Source organism: Ananas comosus, linkage group 10 (genome assembly GCF_001540865.1).
Source record: "Ananas comosus cultivar F153 linkage group 10, ASM154086v1, whole genome shotgun sequence".
Taxonomy (NCBI): Eukaryota; Viridiplantae; Streptophyta; class Magnoliopsida; order Poales; family Bromeliaceae; genus Ananas; species Ananas comosus.
The window spans coordinates 2,901,050-2,926,353 of NC_033630.1; the positions used below are offsets into that span (position 1 = coordinate 2,901,050).

The window sequence follows — 25,304 nt, forward strand, 5'->3', positions numbered from 1 at the left end:
GGAGTCGTAAAAAATATATCATAACTGACTTATCGCGATACGTGGAATTCTCCAATGGAATCGTAGAAAATATATTATAATTGGCTTATCGCTATCCGTGGAAGGTAATATTATATATGAAAATAAATAGTATATTGTTTCAAAGTACTTAGCTAGCCAGACTCCTTTAAATTCATCGAGCTAAATAATTAGATCAAAATTTAGTGTCTAAAAACCAATCGAATTATGTAAAATAAAATAAAAAATTAAATATTAAAATTAAATCTTATAAAAGATTGGATACTAGAACTAAAATAGTCTAGTTCCAGAAGTTAAAAAAATAATAATAATAATAAAAAATTAAAAAATTAAAAAAAAAAATCGGACCCTAATTCCCCGTAGGGTTTAAGGGGGCCGGGCGAGGAGGAGGAGGAGGAGGAGGAAGAGGGAGGAGATGCCGCTGTACGACTGCTTGTTGCTGGCGAAGCCGCAGGTGCGGAAGGAGGCGGTGATGGATTTGGTGGCGCGCGTGGGCCGCCGCGTCTACGAGCGGAACGGCCTCGTCACCGACCTCAAGTCCTTCGGCACCGTCCACCTCGGCTACGGCATCAGGAAGCTCGACGGCCGCCACTTCCAGGTCCCCCTCCCACCTCCCCCCATCCCCTCTCTCTCTCTCTCTCTCTCTCTCTCTCTCTCTCTCTCGATCTCGTGCTAATTCTCTTTCAATCTCAGTCTATACTTGCTGTCGAGGTTTTGAGATTGGTGCCCGTAACATGTTCGACGAAATTCCCGAGTGAACGAACTCTTAGGAGGCCTTCTTTCTTAGAGATATAGAAGGGGGAAGGTGCATAGGCGAAGGGTTTGCTGTTTGCCATGTATGCTGTTTGTTTCGCTCTCTTTCGTAATAAAGCCATTGATGTGATTTTTCTCGAGATTTCGAGATTGGTGCCCGTGACGTGTTCGACGAAATGTCCGAGTGAACTCTTAGGCGGCGGTGGTTCGTCTCGAGATTTTGAGATTGGTGTCCGTAACATGTTCGACGAAATGTCCGAGTGAACGAACTCTTAGGAGGCCTTCTTTCTTAGGGACACAGAAGGGGGAAGGCGCATAGGCGAAGGGTTTTGCCATTGTAACGTATATGCGGTGTCACGCTCTTTTGTAATAAAGCCATTGATATGATTTTGTAATCTCTATTAAGTGTTTCCGCTTGGTGGTGGTTCGTCTCGAGATTTCGAGATTGGTGCCCGTAACGTGCTCGACGAAATGCCTGAGCGAACGAACTCTTAGGAGGCCTTCTTTCGTAGAGATATAGAAGGGGGCCGCATAGGCGAAGGGTTTGCAGTTTGCCGTATATGCGGTTTCGCGCTCTTTTGTAATAGAACCGTAGTGTTGATCTATCACTTGTTACAGAACAAAGAGCTGTAAAGAGCATGCTGTTTATTGGAGAGTATCTTGTTTCCGGTGAAATCCTTTTCTGGCAGATCAGATTTGCAGTCGTCAAAAATTGTTGGATTCTTAACATGTACTAAACTCATCATAGCGAAAACTAATCTGTCTAATTGTGTTTTCTCATCTTCCGTCCTTCTCAGTGGTTTCCTTCTATATACTTGTCTCCTGAACCATAAAAGACCGAGAAACTGTTACATACTATAGAAGGAGATAATTCTCACTCTGAGGAACCATTGTTTTGAGAATTAGAGTCGCTGAATCGTATTAGATATAGGGTAATTGTATGCCTTCTTTTCGTGCAAGCGTAAGCAATTGTTTTGTTCAGTGAATCTGCGTTACCGGCCATCATTAATCTTTGTTTTTACCGATTTGCTTCTGCAGGGCCAACTCATGCAGATGACCTTCATGGTTCCGCCGAATTTTAATAAGGAGCTTCAATACTTAAACAAGGAAGACCGACTACTGCGCTGGCTCATCGTGAAGCACAGGAATGCTGTATACGGTCTCGAGTTCATTAACGAGGACGACGGGAAGGATGAGCTGAGCCTGTTCCGTACTTCTGGCTTGTACAGTAAGGAAGACGACGACGACGACGATGATGAAGATGACGACAACGATGACGAATATGACGTGCGGTAACATCATGGTAAGTTTGAAGACGCTTTTGAATGGTTTAAACACACTTTGATTTTAAAATCGTTGGTACTGGAACTCTCGCAGGCTTTACTTCTTTCACTAGTTAGGATCGAGTGACGCACATAAATGATCATATGATGGAATATGAATTTCATAGCTAGAAAAAGTTGTTGTTTGCTCGTGATTTCAATTATATCTGTAATTCCTTTTGTTCGTAGTACAATATTGTGGCGCGGATAGCTTGTTGTAGATCTTTTATGTTATCTTATGTCGTTTCTCTCGGATGAACAAAGAGAATAAATGAAGCTTGATGATCCTGTGAGGAAGAGGTACCACTCTTTATATTTTGGACATTGAAGAAAACAAAGAAAGAGATAGGTCCCTGCCTTAGGTAGCGTTTGGTTGGGGAATAAGGGGGGGAATAAGCCCTTGTTCCCCCCTTTGTTCCCAAACGCTATGTTTGGCTCCCAAGAACAGTAGTTCCCGAAAATCTGGAACTAGCTGGAATAAGGCTGGAATCGCTGTTCCACCTGTTTTCTGGAACAAGCTTGTTCCTTGATGAGAACAAGATTAATTAAAATCTAAATTTAATTTTAATGGCAGTAAATTATTAATTAATCTAATTAATATATTTAAATTATTATTTATTATTTTAATAATTAAATAATTAAGTAATTTATTATTTATAATTAATTATTAATAATTAGATAATAATTATTATTAATTTATTATTTATAATTAATTATTAATAATTAATAATATTTATTAATTTTTTATTAATAATTATTAATAATTATTATTCTTAATGATAATCGATATTATTATTAATATATTATTTATAATTAATAATTATTAATTAATATTATTATTTATTAATAATTAATTAATAATTATTATTCTTAATAATTAGATAATCGATGTTATTATTAATTTATTATTTATAATTAATTATTAATAATTATTATTATTATTTATTAATAAATATTAATATTAATTATTATTAATAATTAGATAATCAATATTATTAATAATTTATTATTTATAATTAATTAATAAGAATAATTAATAATTATTATTATTTATTAATAATTAATAATAATAATTATTATTATTAATTAGATAATCGTTATTAATAATTTATTATTTATAATTAATTATTATTATTAATTATTATTTATAATTAATTATTAATAATTAATTTTTTATTTATTTTTAAGTAATATTTTTATGTTAATTAATTACATAATATAATTTTAATTTCAAATTATAACGTTTATTCCTCTTGTTCCAATCTAATCATCCAAACACTATTTACCTTATTCCTAGGAACAACCTAATTTTCATCCAAACGCAAAATTTGTCTAGTTCCTGCTTATACCTGAACTTGTACCTATCTCTAGAACTAGCAGTTCTTACTTATACCCGAACCAAACGCAGCCTTAGAGTGTGTCACTTCCATTGTAACAAAGTAGCAAAACTTAAACATTTTTGCTTGGACAACATTAGGCCACAAAAGGAGTCTACTAATAGGTTGTCAAAAATTATGGGTATCTGAAATTTTTAAATTTTGATTTCAATATTTGAATATTTTCCTTTTATTCTTTACTCTGATGCCTTTTTCATTAGTTTCTTTGTCAGGTTTTGCTGGAAATGTTATAAATTTTTTTAAAAAATACAAGGTTAGATATTAAGGTAAAAAATTCTTAAAATTAATTCACTTATTTCAAAATGGTGATATTATCAAGATTGCTTATTTTACTGTTGTCAGAAAATTTTATTTAACTTAGTAACTAGACTCCACCTCAGTGAATTTATTTAATCTATTTACAGCAAAAGTTATTTTGTTAATGTCATCTCCTGATCCAAAATGAGTCATGGTTTAGATTATTGTTGATACTTTTATTAAAAACATAGTGAGAAAATTATAGCTGATTTTAATATTGATAAATAGATTTATTAAACTAAGTTACTATTCATTTACTTAATTTGATCAGATCCAATGATTTTGATTTGTTTCCTGTAAACATCACTCAACTAATATCACTTTTTTTTTTCGAAAAAAAAAAAAATTAACAGGGTATATGCGATCTAGGTTCGGATAGTAACTTCTTAATTAGCAACCATTACCTAAAATAATTCATTGTTACGCAAGAGAATATCTTATTGTCTTGTTTCGAACTTTCGATTGATAATATATGACAAAAATTTTTGAGTCGAAATATAAAAAATATTATTTTCTGACGTTTATACTTAATATTTTTTAACAATTTCGGAAAGAATGTTTTTTTAGAGAAATATAGTATGTTATCAATTTTTGAGAGAAGTATATTTTTTAACAATTTCGGAAAGGATTTTTTTTTAGAGAGAAATATAGTATGTTATCTGTTTTATTATTTGCACCAGGAAGGGTCAATATTTCTGAAAAAAGATTGTTCTTAAAATTTTAGGTTGATGCATTTAGTTCTCACTTGGTTAGAGTTTTGTCACTATTTCGTATATTTATTTTATTTATTTCTTATAATTTATATAAATATTTTAAAATTAACAAAAATATATTAAAATTATTTTTTATAAAATTAAGGATAATTTAATTATTTCGTCCTTTCCATTAATGTTCTAATCTCTAAAAATATTTTTAAAATTTTTAAAAAGCAAAATATTAATTTTTAAAAAATAAAAAAAAATATTTATCAAAAAATTTTATAAATTTTAGTCTTGCAACAACGAGAAAGTCTACCATGTGACATTTGCACCACATCATTAATAATAAGTCAACTATATTTCTTTATTTAAAAAATATATATATAATAAAATTATTTTTGTATAATTATGGTGGGATAAACAAATTTTTTAAAAAATATTTAATTAATTAAAAACATCACGGCACTAATACAACTGATGCATTCTAAATTTTTTCCACGATAACATATTTTTCCCCTGGGGCTAAACCTTTTGGGGTTCGTTTGTCCCCGAGCCCATGCAGGGACAGGTCGACGCACAAAGCGACGGACTTGATGAGCCTTTTTCAAACAAACAAATCGTCCGTGCCCAATACCTCGTCGTCTTTTTTTTGGGACTTTCACATCCGTGACTCACACTATTTCACGAAACAGGAAAAGCTAGCTGTTTCAGGTGCAGTGAAAAGAGAAAAAATTTTCATGTCAAAAATCTGATTTTTTATTTTTTCTCTTTGTCATTTAAAAATTTACACTTTGCCTTCTTGTAAAATTAAAAATGTTCAAGAAAGTACGGTATGAACTGTGATAACAACATAACCATTTTGTGTCTTACCATTTTGTCCCTCATCATGTTCACAGGAGAGAAGATTGAAAATATTTTTGGCATAAAAAAAATATATAATAATATTTTATAAACGAAATCTTAACGGATTACTAATGGCATGGGACGAAGAGAATATTTTTTATTTTACAAGAGAGAAAAATGTAGGTTTTTAAATGACATGGAGTGAAAGTAAAAAATCGGGTTTTGACAGAGGAATTTTATATAATTTAGCAAAAAAAAAAATAATTTTATTAAAGTCTCTACAAACATAATAAATTGTAAATATATTGCTACAAAGTTCAATTTTTATATGTTGTTCCTATAAAAGTCCTAATATTTTCAAATATGTCCATCTGGTTTATTACCGTTATAGTACTGGTTACTTTATAAGTAAAATAATTTTTTTGTCATCACAAATATGTCATTTCAAAAATTTCAACTGATAATTAAAAAATGATAAAAAAATCAATTCATCTCATTAACTAACTAGAGTTAAGTATTTTATTTATGATTAACTAATTTTTTCTAACGGATCCTAATTGAAAGGAACATATTCGAGAATATCATAATTTTTACAGAAATAATATATAAAAGTTGAATTTTGTAGGGATATATTTATAATTTTTTATATTTGTAAGGAGACGTATGAAATTAACCTAAAAATAAAAAGGAAAACCTGCTCTTTCTCTTGTAACTCTCCTGATATTTTATAAAAATAAAAATGAGAACAAAAATATTCGTTCTATTGTATATATATGTACTCATTGTTCTTAAAAGGATTGTAGCATGTGACATGCTGGAAAAGCGCTTGTGGCTCTGTTAATTGTGGTATGTCGCCAAGCGGCTGCACTTCATTGATGGGGGACAAAAATTCTATGGGCACCGGCCCAAATTACGAGAAATTCTATACGGTCGCGTTGGCACCATGTCATTAATAACAAACCAATCATATTCATTCTTTTCAAACAAAAGTATAATAAGAATATTTTTTTATAATTATTATGGAATATATACTCCTAAAAGATACATTTGATTGATTTGTTATGCCACATCACCAATATATTCGTTTGCATTCTAGAATTTTTTCCAAATTACTTAGTTTGGGGTCGGTTCCGATGTGCGCCACATTGTCACAGGGTTAGCTTTTTCGCCTCAAAAATCCCCGCGCGGCGCTCAAGTGTCGCACACCCGAGCCAGCCATCTCGAGTCCCTTACGCGGACAAGTCTCCCAGACTTAACAGCGGAATACCAATCCAAGCATTTTGCCAAGCTTGCTCCTCCCCGAGACTTACAGCCCGACCCTTCGCCTGTAATCGAACCCCTCGTCGGACTCCCTGAGTTCCCAACGAGCAACCCCAATACCGAGGTTGGCCACCAAGCTAGGTGTCTCCCGTCTTGCCAACCGATCTCTCCTCGAGAGTGCCTCTTAACCGAATGCCTTGCTGCCTTCGTCGCCAGCCCAAGGACATTACAAGTTCTCCCCCAACTTGTACAATATGAGTATAGCCAAGCGTCTCGCCTCCCACGCGTTTCGCCCCCGCGACTCAATCCGCACGCCTCTAGCGTCGAGGTCCGGGCTTCGCGACATCGCATGCCACGAAGGGCACTCATAACCATAAGTTCCTTTACATCGTGTCTCATGCGCCTGACAACGCCCATGGCCATACCGCATCCGCGGCCTGCTCGCTCGGTCCAACGGCTTACCTCCGAAAAGCCACCCAAGTGTGCGCCACAAGCTCGCTTGCCCCCAACATCAGCACCTCAGCGTGACACCACGCACGTCCATGCTACGCACCTCCGTGCTTCGCATTCGACCCGTGCGGCCCTCGTGTCCCATCGCTCCTGACAAGGGAACCAACAAGTCCACACCGTGCTTCTCGACCGTCTTAACGACCCTCGCTTTGCCACGGCGCTCCGCGCCCTCGACTCCCTTAGGTTCGCCTCATAAGGCCCCATACAAACGAACCGGCCTCGCTCCGCATCGCTAGCCACTGGCCCCTCCTTGGCTCGACCACGCCTGGCCGCTTACACCACTGGTCCAGTCTCTCAAGGTTCACTATACGGATACCGATACCGCTTGCCTCCTTGGGTTCCGCCCCTCGAGTCTCGTAGACTACCCACCTTACGAATTCTCCCTCGGCGTGCCTCCCTTTAGCGTCCCTATCGAGTCTTGCCTTCTTGGCCTTCGTGGGCGCCGCGCCCCACGAATCCCCGCTCGGCACACTTGCCTTCGCGAGCCTTGTCCTTTACGGAGGACCGTCCGTCGCTAGACTATCCCTCATCCGCTCGTACGCTCCACTACAGAGATCCAAGCCGGCATAAGGTAGCGCAAGCGATCCTAGGGAGGAAGCCTCCCGGTATTCCCCGCTCCGTAATGTCGTCGACCTCTCTCGTCTCCGACATTACCCTAGGCCCGTGTCCCTTCAACCGTCCATTAACCGGCTACACGGAACGCTAGGCTTGGCTACTCCGCTAGCCAAGGGACGACCCATGTCCTATGGGTCGACGGGGGAGTCGGGGCCACTTACGAAGTGTCCACCCCTCCTCTAATACCCTTACGAGGCATCCACTCCTTTGGCACCCCGGGGGTACGAAGGTGCTCACCGAGGGGTACGTTTTCCAACTCCGCATGCGGCACCTGTTTCCATGTCATGGCACGGGCCCTTGCTAGGGAATTGCCTCCGTTGACTTGACAGCGACTCCTACCTGACGGAACGCCTCAACTCCGCAACTCCATAACTTCGTCAACCCAAATGCCTACCAAGTTTGGCCCTCAAAGGTGTCACGGTCGAGACCCAACGATCGACCCGTGACAGCATGGCACAGGCACCGCTGCTCTCCCAATTTGGGTGCACCTGGTGCATCTATACCAGGTGCACCATAAAATTAATTTTTAATTTTTAGTTTTTTAAATTACAATTTTATGTAATAATTTATTTATTTTTTTAGGAGTTATCATGTAGAAATTAAATTTTAAAGTCCATTTGGTTTTAAAAAAAAAGGAACAATAAAAATTATCCACCATATTCCACGAAACCAAAAATAAATTTATTTTAATATTTTAATTTTCTAAATCAATAATCATGAATTATAGACCATATAAATCTTAAATCATAACATATATATATATATACTAATATATTAAGTTTTAATTTTAAAAAATTAAAAAATTACAATTATGGTGCACCTGCTATACATGCACCAGGTGCACCCAGAAATTTCACTGCTCTCTCCATATTGGGAGAGCAGTGCCATGCGGCACCCATCGGGAACCGGCCCCAAACTAAATAATTTGGGGCTGGTGCCCATAGAATTTTTGTCCTATTGATCGGCTATTACAATGCTTGAATTAAATAAAAGAAAATTAAATGAGATCAGGTGTGATCGTGACACGTAATCTGTTGGAGAAATATTTTTGAATAGGTTAATTGTGAGATTCAACCACGCACACATATTCTTCTCCTATAATAATATATTAAAAAATTTGAAACAATTATTTTTTTTCAAAAACTTTTGTTATCAAAAGTAGAATATTTATAATATTTAAATTCAAAATCCTTAAAATCTCCATTATTCACTTAAAAATGAAATAATAAGAAGGGTAAAGCATACAAACCCCGTACAATTTTCAGCACTAGCTAATAGATCTATTTTAGAAAAAAATTATGTTTGTTATATAATGACGTAGCTTTTATAAATGAACATTTTGTTTTTCTCTCATCAATGATAGATCAATTTTACTTGATTTCACGCAAGATTAACGTAATAAAAAAAATATATGTTTGCAAATTATCTTAGATTAAAGACTAGAATTATTTATATTAAAAATGCATTACGATATGGGGATAGTACATTACTATCAATACATTTATCATTCTTGGAAGCGTCTCTGATACTAATTGTTGAAATCGGTGTTTGTGCTGATACCGATTATATAATACAGGATCTAAAATAGAACAAAATAATATGAGAAAAAAATATTGGGGGAAGAAAAAAAAACCTAAACTAATACTTTATTAATAAAAAGTATTTAATTACATCCTGGATGACACTCTCGATCTTATGCAGTTATATCTATTTTGGCTTGTTTCTCTAATAAATCTATGCCTTACTATATATAGTTATCAAGTCATAACAGATGATAAAGTCAACTTTTATTATGAATAATTATAAATTTTACTCTAATTACATAAATGACTTAAACTTATCTCTAACAATATATTAATTAAGCTTGAATTATTATTCCAATAATCATAAGAAGTAGAGGAAAGAGGCCTCTGCATTAGAGAGCAATACTATGTTTACAATCCAAAATAGTTTGTAATTCTACAATACGTTTATGAACGGCCAAATTTTTTTCACTGGTTTTATCATTTTTGTTTTCTTCTTTTTACTAAAAGATAAAAAAGAATGAGTAAACTTTAGGCACCTTGGCTGTAAATTTAAGCTCTCTTTGAGATTACGAGAAATATTCAGTTTATTTTCGAACCTAATTTCACGTTGTGCATATCGCAATGAACGAGACTACTAAGATATCATTTTATACCGTGCTATTAAAAAATAAAAAAAATATTTTTATATATTTCATCCTAATTTTGTTTTGCCTAACAATATTAGATGATTGCCAATACCAAACGGACTATTAGTACTTCTTTTAAATTATTAACTTTTTAATAGTACATTAACTGAAGAAAATATATAGATTATAGATTAATTAATTCACTGGTCCCCAGGAGTGCTAATAAATGTCTCACTGTCCCATTATAGCTCCCCATTCTCAGTAGCTTCCATTATTCCATACAAAAGGGCAAAAAGAGGAGAGATTCCCCCCAACACCACCTCCCCACTTCTACTCATCTCCAACATAAAGAGAGAGAGAGAGAGAGAGAAGGCATTTTATTTTATTTTATTTTTAACTTCAAAGTACTGCAGGCTCTTCTTGCTAAACATTCTGCCCATCAAAAGTAGGCTGAAAAGGTATGAGAACCCCCCTGAATTATAGGATTTTTGGAAATTGACCCCTCTAATCTCATGTTTTTGGTTTGCGTAGTGTGAACTTACGAACTGATTTGAATTGTTTTAATCCGTCGAAATGAAAACTTTGTCAAATTTTAGTAATATTGTGTAGAACTATGAATAGCAGCTGATAGAGTTGTACAATTTGACGAGGTCTCCGGTTCAATTGAATTGATCAACTTAAAATCCAAACATGTAAACACGAGATAGTGCCAACAACAAAAGCGAAAAAAAAAAGAAGAAAAAGTTAGGAGCCATCTTAAAATGGCATATAGTTGAGAGGCTTCCGCAACAATATTTACATCTAGGATCCATTTGTTTTACCGAGATAAAGTTCAGATTAAAATAGACTTTCGGATGGACTAAAATTTAGATAAAAGCTATTTTTCTTTCGTTGTTTGTTTGTAAAATTATAGAATTAAAATTTTTTCAGTTTTGTTGTTTGTTTGGTAAAAAATGCATAACCTAAAAGTCAAAAGTGTAAAAGATAAATTAATATTTTATTATATTATATATATTTTTTGTAATTGACTTCGGCTTGATGTGGACCAAATTCAAGTACACTATTTTAGAAAATGAGTTTTGATGGAAGGTGAAGTTACAGTAAATCAAACAAAAAAATATTTACGATCGAAAATCACTTCATCTTTTTACGGGAAACTTATCATAAAGTATAAAAGTTGCAGTGGTGACACTAATCATAAACACAATCTCACCCTTGCTTCCTCTGGCTCCTTATATTTAGCCTCATTTTCCTATTCCTCTCTCTCTCTCTCTCTCTCTCTCTCTCTCTCTCTCTCGCTTAGCTTGAGCTCTGTGGTTTCAGGGCTTCCTCTGTTAATTTTGGCTTCTTCTCCTTGTCTAAAAAGCCTCCTTGTAATATAAACACCTCAATTCCCCTCATCTACCCAATCCATACCCAAATCCCAAACCACCCAGAAAAGCACTTGTTGGATCTCTCTTCTTGGACCTCTCTCTACCTAAAAGAAGAAGAAGAAGAAGAAGAAGAACATGGCATTGCATGTTTTTGTTATACTACTAGCCACATTGCAAATTCATTCGCAGTGCGGCGTGGTGGTGGGCGTTACGGAGACGACGTGCGCCGACGCCGTGCCGATGAGGCTGCGGCGGGAGGTGATATCGATAACGGACTTCGGCGGGGTCGGCGACGGCCGGACGCTGAACACGTGGCCGTTCCGGAAGGCGGTTTACAGGATCCAGCACCTGAGGAGGAGAGGGGGCACACTGTTGTATGTTCCTCCTGGGATTTGGCTCACTGGGAGCTTCAACCTCACCAGCCACATGACCCTGTTCTTAGCAAGAGGAGCTGTTATTAAGGCCACACAGGTACCCTTTGTTTTTCTCTCCTTTTGGATCTTCGAATTGCGAAACATGTTTGTTTCACCGAAGATGAAGTTCAGATTAAAGTAAATTTTCGGTTGAACTATAATTCAATTGTTTTTTGTTTTTATAACTGTGGAAGTGAAATATATTTAACCAATTTTGCTTATGCTGCGTACGATAAAATTGGAGTTTATTATTTTCTGTGTTTGTTTTACAAAAATTTGTTGAATTTTTATTATATCCGTGATAAACTTGTCTCCTATATAGCTCTATGCTCTTATGACATTATTCACCCTTATGTAACTTAATAAATAATAAATTATAATATAATAAATAGAAAAATAATATGACTGTATTTCTATACTATTAAAAGTATTATTTAAAGCAACTAAATTATTTTTTTCATACATAAATTGTATATAATGCATTTATAAAACTCTAAAGAAAAAGAAATACTAACCAATTTTATCACATCATAAGTAAAAAAGAAAAAAATTACTAAAACATAACTAATCAATTTTTATTGTGTTTTAAACATGGAATCTAAATAAAAGAGGGATTAGCACAACAACTGATAAATATACTTAGATGAGAGAGGTGGTAACCCTATCCTGAAAATAAATTTTTCTTCGGAATATTTTATTATTTCTTTTCTTACTTCTTTTTTATGTAATTGACTACGATCCACTACTTTGGATAGCTTGAGTTTCAGCCGTAATTATATTATGGTAAACCGAATAGCGCAAATGATCATTTACGGCAAAAAATCTCTTCGCCCTTTTTCACTTTAATCTGTGTTTCAGTAATATTCTTACGTTAAAAGTTATATCAGTTTATATATTATTCGTGATCATTGTCATAATATGGCGACAAATTTGAAATAATTATTGAATTCATTTGTGAAAGTCCTCCAAAATGAGTTGACATATCATATTGTAATGGAATTGAAATGGGTTCAGGATACATGGAATTGGCCATTGATGGATCCATTGCCATCATATGGAAGGGGCAGGGAGTTGCCTGGTGGAAGGTATACTAGCCTAATCCATGGAAATGGGATCAGTGATGTGATAATAACAGGTAAAACTCTAATATTATTGCTTTTCCTCATGAGAATATAACAAAATAGTTGGGCAAAGTTATAATTAGCACTATTAGCATCATGAATAACTTAGGTGCTACTTTTTCACTTCCTCAAAAAAAAAAAAAAAAAAAAAAAAAAGGAAAGAAAAGTAGACACTCACTTTATGTTATTACTAGTAAAATACCCGCGCGATACTGCGGATAAAAAAATATTTTATAATAAATTTTAGTTTTTTTAATATTTTATATAGTTTTATAAATCTAATTATTAGTTAAATAAAAGTTATATAAAAATAATTTAATAGTTAAATCTATTTAAATATAAATCATTAAAATTGGTATATGCGCAAAGTAAATTTATACAATAATTTATTTTATAAAAAATTATATGAAAGGATTTGAGATAAATCTATCAATAATTTTAAAAAAAATCAATAAATAGAAGGAAATAAAATTGTAGAAGATATTATTTAATAAAATTAATTATATATACACACATACACTATATTTTAAAATTTTACTCCTGAAACTTAAATTCCGTATTTTTTTATACAATGAAATTTTATGTGATTTAAATTTCATCTATCAAATTATATTTATTATGCGATTTATTATGTGTATTTTAATAAATTAATTAATTATATTGTATAAAACTAATTATTAATAAATTTTAATTATATAATTAATTTCATAGAGTTTAGAGATTTAAAATTTTAAACTTTGAAGCTTAAAATTTAGAAATAAATAATATAAGTAAAAAAAAAATTAAAATTAAATATAAAATATAAATATAGAAAATTAAAACTTTAAAATTTGAAGTTTAAAAAGCTAAAATTTAGAAATAAATATTATAAGTAAAATTGAAATTTAAAATTTTAAATAAAAAATATAAAATTAAAATTAAAACATTAAAATTTGGAAGTATCAAAAATTATATTTTGATATAAAAAATTTAAAACTTTATATATATATATAATATATATTATATATATATATATATATTATATATATATATATATATATATATATATATATATATATATATATATATAGGCTGGGGCTACTATACTTTTATGAGTATAGACACCCTTGTACTCATAAATTTTTAACCGTTGATCGATGAGATGTGTGGTTAGATAGAGGGAGAGAGAAGGGGGGTTTGGGGGGACACGTGTCACCTTGTGGTCCCCCCAAACCTTCCTTTAATGTAGTTAGATAGATTATTAGAGTAAGACTACATGTACACCTATAATACAGGTACAAATTTTATATCCTATATTCTATCAATTTTTTTAATACTAAAAATTGAAAAATAGTTTCTAAATTTTAGAGTATAAGATGGACATTCTACAACAGAGTATACAATAATATTTTTCTTATTATTATTAGGCTAAAGTGTGAAAAAACCACCCTTTGCATTTTCTCCCCTCCCAATTAAATATAAAAAATTGCATTAATTTTAACCTCGCATTTTATTCTTGTATGAATTAGTTCCAAAAACTTGGAAAGCAGAGGGAAAAAGTGGTGTCTGAATCTTAAACATTGCAATAAAAATGCAAAGATACAGATCTAAAACATCACAAATGAAAAATTAGGGACTAATTAAGCATGTTTATGTCCTCCTAAAAGGTGTTGAGGGCATGCATGCATGTTGTTTAACTTACAAATAATTAATTTCCTTTGCACAGGTGAGAATGGAACAATTGATGGGCAAGGTGAAGTGTGGTGGAACATGTGGAGACAAAGAACACTTCACTACACAAGACCAAATCTATTGGAGTTTATGAACTCTAGAGATATTATCATTTCCAATATTGTATTCAGAGACTCCCCATTCTGGAATATTCACCCAGTATATTGCAGGTAAAGTGAGAAAAGTTATGATTCAACAAATCAATATGGATCTGTTGTTGGTTTTGGAGATTCTATATACAATGATCATTTGCATGTTTATAATGTTTAAGAGTATAAAATATTGAACCTATTATTATTATTACTAGATAAACATTAGAACATAAGAGTTCTGAATTTGTGTTTCAGAATAAAAAGTAGATCAAAAAGCTTTACACTTTATCTTTCCAGATGCATTTTGATCTTCAAAATTTGGTTTGAATTGTGACAGATAATAAGATTCATATCTCTTCAGAATCATTACACACATTTAAAAAAGTGGCAGTAAACGAAGCCCATCCCCAATTTCTGTGTCTGAGTTTTTTTTTTTTTTTTTTTTTTCTCTGCAGCAACGTGGTAATAAAATACGTCACAATTTTGGCTCCGTATGACTCTCCTAACACAGATGGAATTGATCCAGGTTAAAAATCATTTCTCACAAATTCTCTTATTACTTATTTTGATATATGTTGTGGTATACTCTTTATTTGAACTCTATACAACAATTTCATTATATGGCATCTATCAATTTGATTGCATCGAAAATTAAATTGTTGCAATATATCAATTAATTGCAACAATTTGTGCTGATTTATTACAACGATTTGCGATCATAATGTTAGTTATGAAAGGTTATTATTGCGTCTAATACTTATCAATTGTAGTGATATTTATTGTTGCAAAAGAATGAATTTCTAGTACAACGAGCGCAGATTCGAGCTCCAACGTGTGCATCGAGGACGCCTACATATCGACGGGCGACGACCTCGTCGCCGTCAAGAGCGGGTGGGACGAGTACGGCATCGCGTTCGGCCGCCCGAGCTGGTCCGTCACTGTCCGCCGCTTGACGGGCTCCTCCCCCTTCAGCGGCATCGCAATCGGCAGCGAGGCGTCGGGCGGCGTGGATGGCGTCCTCGTCGAGGACGTCCACCTCTTCAATACTGGCATCGGCATCCACATCAAGACCAACATCGGCCGCGGCGGGTACATCAGGAACGTGACGTTCGCCAACGTCGTCATGCACAACGTCCGGAAGGGGATCCGGATCGCGGGCGACGTCGGGGACCACCCGGACGAGTACTTCAACCGGTACGCGGTCCCGATGGTCGACGGCGTGACGATTCGGAACGTCTGGGGGCAGAACGTGCAGCAGCCAGGGTCGATTGAAGGGATAAAAAACGCGCCGTTCACGAGGATATGCCTATCGAACGTGAAGTTGTGGGGGGCGGGGGGGTGGCAGAGCAGCGCGCCGTGGCGGTGTGCGGAGGTGAGCGGGGCGGCATTCGGGGTTCGGCCGTGGCCCTGTGCTCAGCTCGCCACCACTCTCACGGGAGGCATATGCTCTGGTGCCGTGTAGAATGTAATTGTGTGTTATAAGAGCGTAGTCAGATGAGTTGTTTTCTATCGGATTGATCTTTTAATGTGGGGGAGGAGATTGTTTTAGGTGTTTGGTGGATTGATTGTTTAGCGGAGAGAATTGCTATTGAGATACCATATTGTGAACGATGAGAGATGCGTTGACTTGGTATCAGGTCAGCGTAGAGAGCATCAACATGTCTTGAGTTTTTTAACTCATTTGAGCCTGCATGTTTGATTTTTAAACAGTTGCGATTTTAAGCACAAATAAGTTAACTTATTATTATTATTATTAACAACATAAGAGCAAACACAAATACTAATGGCGTATAATGCCAACTAGAACCTTTATAGCAACATGAATTGTACAAATACCAAATAGAGACAAACTAAACTAAACGAGCAGCTATTTAAATTTAAATTCTAAAATTCAAATTATTTTTTCACAAATATAACAGTACCTGATTTTCAGCTTTTGGTGGTCAGAAGCGGTTTACCAGCGTCCAAAACCACTTCAGAAAACCGCCTTTCCCCTTCTTCTCCTTCTTCTTCCTTCTCCCTTCCCCTTCCACTTCGTCCTCTTCCTCCTCATCATCATCCGAATCCGAATCCGAGTCCGAGTCCGAGTCCGAGTCCGAGTCCGAATCCCACGGCTTCTTCTTCGCTCTCTCTCCCTCCTTTTCCTTCGCTCCATCCTCCTCCTTCGGAATCCGCCCCATCACCTCCGCCGACCTCCGATTCGCCTTCGCCCCCGCCACCGCGCGCTCCGCCTCCTCCTCCTCTTCCTCCGCCGCCGGGAGCGCGGCCGCGTCTACGCCGCAGCCGCCGCGCCGCGGGGCCTCGATCTCTTCGTCCCCGCACCCGCCGAGGAGGCACGAGAGCGAGGATGGCCGGAGACGGCGATCGGCGACGGCGACGGCGGTGGGATCATCATCCTCCGCCGCCGGCGGTAGAGGCTTGGCCGCCTCGAGATCCGCGCGCTTGTCCGGATCCTGATCGGCGACGGAGGGATCGGATTCGCCGCGGGGGAGGAGGAGGAGGAGGGTGGGGGAGGCGAGGGCTTGGAGCGAGGAGGCGGAGCCCTCGGCGTCGCTGGGGAGTGGGTCGATGGTGCGGCGGGCGAGGGAGAGTACGCAGAGGGAGGAGACGACGACGACGACGAAGACGACTATCGATCGAGTGGCCGCTATGCGCGACATCATTCCGGGAGTAAGCGGCGAATAACGGCGACTCAATTTATTCCGGGCGGAATAAGGTAACACCGTAATCTCGGATAAAGGATAGTAGAAACCAAATATAAAGAGAAATGTCAAATGAGGAGCTTCTCAGCACAATTTGACATTCAAACTAGATAAAACTTCGGTCGAATCCCCTCCGTTTGGTTGGGGATTAAGGGGTGGAATAACTCATTAACTCCCATTTTATTTCCAAACACTTATAAAAGTGGGTGGGGTTAACTAACTCCACCTCAAATGGGTTATTCCGGATTAGCTAACCCCACCTAATCCCACCAAATCCCAATCAAATATTATTTTCTATTCATAATAACCCACTATACTTCTTATCCCACCTACTCCAACCAAACACTATTTTTCACTATCCTGGACTAACTCCAACCCCCAACCAAATACAAAAATATTCTAATCCAACCTTAACCTTAAACTAACCCTATTCCTGAAATAACTAGTTTTTCCTTAACCCCAAATCAAACGATAAAAAAGTTAATTCATGGAAAGAAAAATTATTATTTTTGCTACTCAATAAGATTGTTGGGGAATTTTCCTTTGAAAGTTTTTTTAAACTCTAACCGACTATTCTTAGTATAGAAGACAAAGGACTTAATAGTAGATACCTAAAATTTTTAAATTCGAAATCTAATTAATTTATATTTTTATTTAAATTTATTTTTTTAAAATGATAAAAAAGGTGAGCAGCATACTATCGTTCTATCAAAAAAATAAAAACTTATTGCAGGAGTTTAGTTCTGTAGACTAATTCATCATTAGCGGAGAAGCCGATTTTTTAAATAAATAATTTTTTAAAGACTTTTCTGAGAGATTATACTTTCATAGAATTTTCTGTCAAATCTTAAAAATACCGTCCACACCCTCATAAACGTCAAAATTATTTTCAAATCCTTCTACTAGTAAAAAATTTATACAAAATAAATTAATTTTGAAATTCCGTTTTACTATCAATAAGCTAGAAACTTGGTAAATTTATCAATAGAAAGCAATTTTTATAATTTTAATAAATGTTTTTGAAGAAAAAGACTAATCAAATACCCAAAGAGTGCCTATGTTTTCTATCTTTGTTTGGTCCTTGTACCTAATTTCAAATAGGGTAAATCCCTGTTTAATAATAAAAAAAAAAAACCAAAGAGTTATACGAGAGAATTAAATAAATGTGAGTATGGTTGGAATCAAACTCGGGACTAAGGATGCAAAAGGGACGGATCTGAAAGTAGGAGGATCCTCCACCTCCTGCTTTATTTCTTGTCGGATTGGGTCGAATTCGGGGTGGATTAATTTTAATTTTATTTTTAGTCCCCATTTATAGCTCCATCAAGAGCGAATAAATACGAAAGCGAATTTTTGACGGATCGGGATGAATCAAAGGAAGAAAGGGGTTTCCCGCTCCCGCTCCATTAACTTGGCCGATCGGAGCAGATTTGAGATGAGTTATATTTTTTTTATATTTTTTTGTTTCCATTACCATTCGTAGCAGAAGCTTCACCGGTCCGGATCCATTTGCATCCTTACTTAGAACCTTCTAATCTGACATTTACTTTTGTAACGCCCCCAATAGTCCCACATCAGATCGGATATTGATTCCGATCAGTTTATATGAGGCTTACACGCTAGTAATAATAACTGGGCTTAAGTATTTTGGGCCGGTGGTTTGAGTTCAACGAGTTATTAGTGCTAGCGAGTCGGATCGTTGCATTTGGTATCAGAGATGAATACGAGCCGGAAGTGTGAAAGCTAAGTACTATGCGGGACAAAGTGCTACACCAACGGGTTTGGTTGGAGCCACCTCTAGAATCTCACATCGCCGGATAATTCTGGTCCTGATCTGTCTGTCTGTGATCTGATTTGGATCCGACGAGAATGTCAGCCGGATAATTCTGGTCCTGGTCTGTCTGTCTGTGATCTGGTTTGGACCCGACGAGGACGTTAGAGTCTAAACAGGGGGAGTTTGTAACACCCCTAATAGTCCCACATCGGGTGGAATACTGATTTCGATCGATTTATGTGAGGCCTACACGCATTTTGGGCCGGTGATTTGGGCCCAACAAATTATTATTGTTGGCCGATCGGGTCGTTGCAATTGGTATCAGAGCCAAATACCAGCCGAAAATGTGTGGCGATTCTCGGTTGAGCCAGGGTCTGAAAGACAAGACCAAGACCTGGATGACAAGGTTCACATCGCCTGGTGATCTAGGACTATGTGTGTCACACCCCAATAATCCCACATCGGATTTTCGGCCTGTTGCAATTGGTATCAGAGCCAAATACCAGCCGAAAATGTGTGGCAGCTCTTGGTTGAGTCTTGAAAGACAAGACCAAGATCTGGAGGCTATATGTGTCACACCCCAATAATCTCACATCGGATAGAAATATAGAAATGGAGATGTGATTGTCTATATAATAGACTTAGACACTAGTTATAATAACCGGGCTTAAATATTTTGGGTTCAACGAGTTATTATTGCTAGCGGGTCGGGTCGTTGCAACTTTAATAAACTAAGTTAGCTGGGGTGGCTTACTTGCTAAGAAACTCTATTATTTAGTATTTTGCTAATTTGTACTTGGTGTAGATACAAGCTAAATGGTGAACGAGATGAAAAAAGAAAATATTTCGTGAGAAGTTCCGCGTAATTAACTCAGATTGTACATCGTACCCGAAAAAATAAATAAATAAAAAATTAAGGCTGGTCAGTGACGCAAGCCTCATATCTCCAATTCATTACAATATATACGGACTATATATCGCTATTTAGATAAATGTTTTGATGATCTAAATCACCCATAATTTATTGGTAAGTTGCAGAAGGTCAGAGGTGTACGCCTCGTATTTAGTTGTGTGTAAATTTAGAATTTGAGCCTTAAGATCTGCGGGAAATACAGCAATTGATAGCGCTAGTATATCAGCCACAAAAAATTGTGTCATGAACTGCCGCAAGCGAGTAGATGATTGTAGAATTTGACGACACTTTTAAGGCATGTTTGGTTCACCTATTCTAGATTATGGAATCGAAATGATATTTATTGATTTTGATAATTGTTGTTTGTTTTATAAAAATCGAATTTCGATTCACTTTCTACTTCGGAATCGGAATGGCCAAATCTATTTTTGGTCCAATCTGGCTTTGAATTCCGGATTGGTCAATTCCAAAATAACTATTCAAAATCTTCTTTCAGCACCTCTTTTCTCTCCTTTCATCATTTTCTCTCTTGTAATCAAATTCCTCTATTAAAAATTTTAAATTTTCATTCCGATAATAAATCAAATATTTTTGGATGATTCGTCATTTTATTTTTCATTCTAAACAAATTTTATTTTATTTTTTTTATTTCTATTTAAATTATGAACCAAATATGTCCTTAACCTCCATCATAAAAAACACAATCACTATATAGTCTCTTTACTGTTGTGAGGCTTTGGGTGTAATATATGTAGAATCTTTAGTACAGGCTTTTGAGTTACAAAGCCTATGGGCATTGTCCAAAATGGAGGGGGTTAAAAAGTTAGAAAGTGGAAATAATTTTTTTAGCTCAAACGATTGCGGTCATGTGTTAATTTTGTTTCCATTCTTTTTTATATTAAAATCTAAAAGAAATTAAATCCTATAGAAAAATATTATAATCTTTAGATAAAAATAAAAGTGACACATAAAAAAAATGACACGTGACGACGAATTGGAGCTTCCCAACAAGGCATTCCACTATACGGTAAGCCCAAATAGGCCATAACTAAAATTAGTGTATCTGGTGAGAAAGATGTGAATATTATATTTGTTCTAATGGGCTTGGATTCCGGGAAGAACGGACCACAACAAGTGAGTCAGAATTGAGCCCATCTAAGGCTGACCCATTAGCTTAACTCATTCCATCATCTGATTTTTAACCCTGACCTTTTTAAAGAATAGTAATTTTGGTAACAATTAATTGTGCTTTATCTTATCACATCAAGATATATATATCCAAATAAAGATGTTATCACATCAAGATATATATATCCAAATAAAGATGTTGAACTAAGTGAATATATTGGATCCAAATTATGCTTCTCTTATTTGCCTTTAACTAGAACATCAACTTTGTCGCCAGGGAGAGAGACACGACACAGTAGTACAATCCGAAAACAACACGAAGCTACAGAAAAAAAAAATCAAAATTAATTAATATGGTACGAAATTGTCTTATTCAAAAGTGACACAACATTAACATTAGAAGATATGAAACAAACTTAAAAAAGTATTAAAATCGTATTAAGACATCTAGACAATCTTCAAACTAATACAACAAACATGTTCGTCGCCAATTCGAATTTTTATCCCTAAATTCTGCAACCAATATAGCATGCACTCAAAATTCGACCCAATATCTTCCATTTGTAGGTTGTCTCAGCTTTCCATTTGTGCATTGAGGTTACAACCCAGTTTGGTATCCAAAAACATTATCCGCTGATAACTTGTACGCTGTTAGAATTTTATTTTATGGCTGCGAGCTAAGAGTTTGATTTTTGCTCTTTGTAATGCCTCGGCAATTATATCCCTAGGGTTTGCTAATGGGATTTGGAGTTTAGAAAGGCATTTTGAGAAAAGAAGTGAAAATTTTAAATAATAGTAAAGTATATATATGAGCAAAATCTCCCATTTAATATTTATATCCAAATGAGGCTTACGAGTAGATGAATTGGATCTGGCGTATCACACACATGCATAATCCCATATCCATAGCATAATGGTTCTATACGTTTGTCTTTATTACTCAAAATGCAACATTGTCAATGGTCAAAATGACCCTCATTCTCGCTGTCACCATTCAAAGATTCTACGCTTCATCTATATTTATTTAAACTCGTCTCTTGGACTTTTAAAGAAAACTTAAGCTTAGATTTTCATATCCAACAGTAGTTTAACACACAAAGTCCTCTCACAAGTCGACTTAAGAAGTTAATAAAGAGATCTCCTTAGCAACTACTGTAAGATCTTAAAGACATTGACATCTTTAATTAAGGATGAGAACAAAATAGAAAAGTCATACTACTAAACAAAAAACATGTTCAGTTTCTAACTATTACAACACCATGCTAATTAATATTATCTGTATCTAAGAGTTCGTTCTAATGACACATACATAGTGTGCTAATAGAAGAGATTACTGAGCGGAAAAAAAAAAATTTTGAGTTATGTTAATAAACGGCCGATGTGAGAATTGAATATCTAGAACCGGCTCTAGCTAGCATGTAGTACAATGTTATCCAGAAGATCGATCTGATGATAATAGACGAGGGTCATGATCATATTGTAATTAACTCATACTACTACTACTTCGATCTTCTTCAATGCATACATCTCTTGATGTGAATCAAGCTATCTCCTGGTTCTTCTCCACCAGCCTCACCTCTTTAGATGATCGTAATACGCTCGCCTGTTGAAGAGATCATAAACACCGTAATAACAAGTTAACAATATAGATTGCATCAACAACATACATGACACTCATGAGAAAAAAAAAAGGTTCTTTAGGGCAAGAAACATATATAATCAGAATAAACATGCCTGTTCTTGGGTTATTTCAACAGCGAAGGCATCGATGATTGCTAAGGAGGAGATTTTCTTGTAGGTGTTCGGTCGGAGAAGCTCCGCAAGCAACCTGTTGTGCTTGTTGCTTAGGTAGGCATAGAGAGTCTCATTCCCTTTCTTTGACCTGCAAAGAGAGTTACTACAAACTGCGAGCTTCTGAAACAGGAAACACAAGAAATGCAACTGATATATAGAGGAGATGGAAAATGTAGATGCGTTTTACGAACCCATCTGCGCGCAGACGATTGTACTCAGGATCAAAGTTCATGAAGACATAATATACTTCCATTGGTGGCTTTGCCAAAATTTGACACAGGGTAGATGTTTCTTCTCTCTCCCTCCTCTTTAAGTTGGGTTGTTACCTTTGTGTGTATGCTTGCTATTTATACTACTAGCTAGGAGGATACTGTAAAACAATCATTTTTAAATTTAACACTTCCCCTCACATCTGGACTCGAGACCTTTTTTTTCCGCAAGATCCATGACGTGGACTTGAATTAAATAAGAGGGAATTAATAATACTAGGAGTCTGACATGACTCAAACTTAGAATCTCCTATTCTGATATCATGTTAAATAACTGTTGTACTCTACAAGTTTAAGTCGTTAGAAAACGGTATTTATATATTTTTATATTTAACAGATACTAATGCTAGCAGCTGGTGATGTAGATATCTTTTTTATTTTCCTCAACAAATTATTAAATAGACACCAGTCTTAATTACTGGGATAGTTGAACATTGACACCATTGCCCCTTCAGTGCTTTTGGATTAGAGAGAGAGACAGAGATGGAATAACTCTAGTATAAAAGTATTTAGACCTTGATAATTACTAGTTTCAAGTAATATTAATGTACTAAATCACATCTTTTGCGTACAGCTCTTCATGTATACCTTTTTTTTTTATCTGTTTCTTTTTTGTTTTTTTGTTTTTGTTTTTTTTGAATGGTCTCTTTCTACCTATGATCTCATAATTAGAAATTTTCATGTTTGTTCTATATAATAAAGAGTTTGTTTGCCTAATCTTTTGACTAATCATAGCTAGTTGATACCGACCGTTCCTAGAGCAAGTGGCAAAGGGCTTGGTGGTTGGTACCCGAGACTCAAGTTCGAATCCTAATTGATTCACATTTCTAGCTAAGTATATTTCTAAATGAAATAAACGAAGCGGGTAGCGTGCTACCTATCTTTCAAAAAAAAATCATATCTAGTTGATTGTAAGAAAATTCTTTTCCTCGTTTGGATATCAAAATCCAAAGGGTTTTGATTTTCAATGAGGGAGTCCTCTCTTTATGCATTTAACTTGACCAAAACAACTGATCCTAGCATAAATGGCAAAGAGTGTAATAGTTGGTATCAGAGATTTCAAGTTCAAACCCTACTTGCTTTATATTTTTAGTGAAGTTCATTTCTAAAAGAATTGAATGAAGTGGATATCATGCTGCATTTCTTTTTTAAAAAAACTACCACCTACTTTATCTAGTATAGTTGGTTAAGGGTTGGCAGTTGGCACCTGACATCCCAAATTCGAACTCTAATTACTTCACATTTCTAGAGAATTTATTTCTTAAAAAAAATAATGAATGAAATAAGTAACTATGTTTCGAGAATAGCAAGATTTTTGTATTCGAGTTCGAGTGTTCAAACCGCTACAGGTCTTCCAAAATATTGTTCTTAATTGTATATGATTGGTGTATTGATATACATATATAATGTGAAAAATTTTGATTAGTTTATATATATAATTCAATTTATGTACCGCATCAGTCCACGTAGCTACAGATCAACAACATCATATTCATTAATTTCATAAAATATTTGTTTTGGATTAGCTGTAAAACATGCACGTACTGAAGAGAAGCACGGGTATGTACGTACGTTGAAGGGGTCAGAATTTTCATGCACGTAATCTTTTGCAGCAAAGAGATATCCAAATGGAATGACTCACAGGTGGATCGAGGAGGGCCCCTACATAATCTTAATTGGTTACAAAGAGGACGAGGGCTTATATATATTTTCATGCGTTTATATTGTTAGCTAAAATAGATCTAACTTTTTATCTTATGAAATCGTGAGAAAAAATTTAGAAGACTAGTTAACAAATTAAAATTGAGTGGGATTACTGTCCACAATAAACCTAACAGTAAGAGATTCAATAATAGATCCAACGTTCATAAGGATTGAGTTAGGTCGAAGTCCAAAAGTACTGTAGCGGAGTTCGTAAATGCGATGAATATGTCATTTTCATCAAATTGTATTTCTTGAATAATTAATTAGCACTTACGATCCATACACATACACACATACACATATATATAGAGTTGAACTGGAATACTATCGGTAGCAAACAGGCTCCGTTGCCACCAATTTATTTTCGATGATGGAGCCTCCAAATCGACGATCTGTACCTTTGAACATGATTTATACCATTTGAAGCATGTAGAAACCGAATTTCA

The 25,304-nt window shown here is 35.4% G+C and overlaps 4 protein-coding genes across 5 annotated transcripts; 2 read left to right on the plus strand and 2 right to left on the minus strand.

Moving 5' to 3' along the window:
• LOC109716008 (30S ribosomal protein S6) lies at positions 343-2,454 on the plus strand. 2 transcript variants are annotated; one of them, XM_020241274.1, is made up of 2 exons: positions 343-616; positions 1,825-2,454. In XM_020241274.1, exons 1-2 carry the CDS (start codon positions 434-436, stop codon positions 2,065-2,067), a joined length of 426 nt encoding a protein of 141 aa, XP_020096863.1. In that variant the 5' UTR covers positions 343-433; the 3' UTR covers positions 2,068-2,454. The 2 variants fall into 2 exon arrangements, with proteins under 2 accessions (XP_020096863.1, XP_020096862.1); XM_020241273.1 differs by having other exon boundaries at positions 348-616; positions 1,810-2,454.
• LOC109716000 (probable polygalacturonase) lies at positions 11,093-16,283 on the plus strand. Its single transcript, XM_020241264.1, has 5 exons — positions 11,093-11,709; positions 12,666-12,786; positions 14,478-14,652; positions 15,030-15,100; positions 15,393-16,283. Exons 1-5 carry the CDS (start codon positions 11,374-11,376, stop codon positions 16,034-16,036), a joined length of 1,347 nt encoding a protein of 448 aa, XP_020096853.1. The 5' UTR covers positions 11,093-11,373; the 3' UTR covers positions 16,037-16,283.
• LOC109716631 (clumping factor B-like) lies at positions 16,518-17,234 on the minus strand. Its single transcript, XM_020242167.1, has one exon. It carries the CDS (start codon positions 17,232-17,234, stop codon positions 16,518-16,520), a length of 717 nt encoding a protein of 238 aa, XP_020097756.1.
• On the minus strand, positions 22,197-23,178 carry LOC109716844. The gene is made up of 3 exons (XM_020242445.1): positions 23,077-23,178; positions 22,826-22,973; positions 22,197-22,694 (listed from the first exon to the last, which is right to left on the minus strand). Exons 1-3 carry the CDS (start codon positions 23,136-23,138, stop codon positions 22,632-22,634), a joined length of 273 nt encoding a protein of 90 aa, XP_020098034.1. The 5' UTR covers positions 23,139-23,178; the 3' UTR covers positions 22,197-22,631.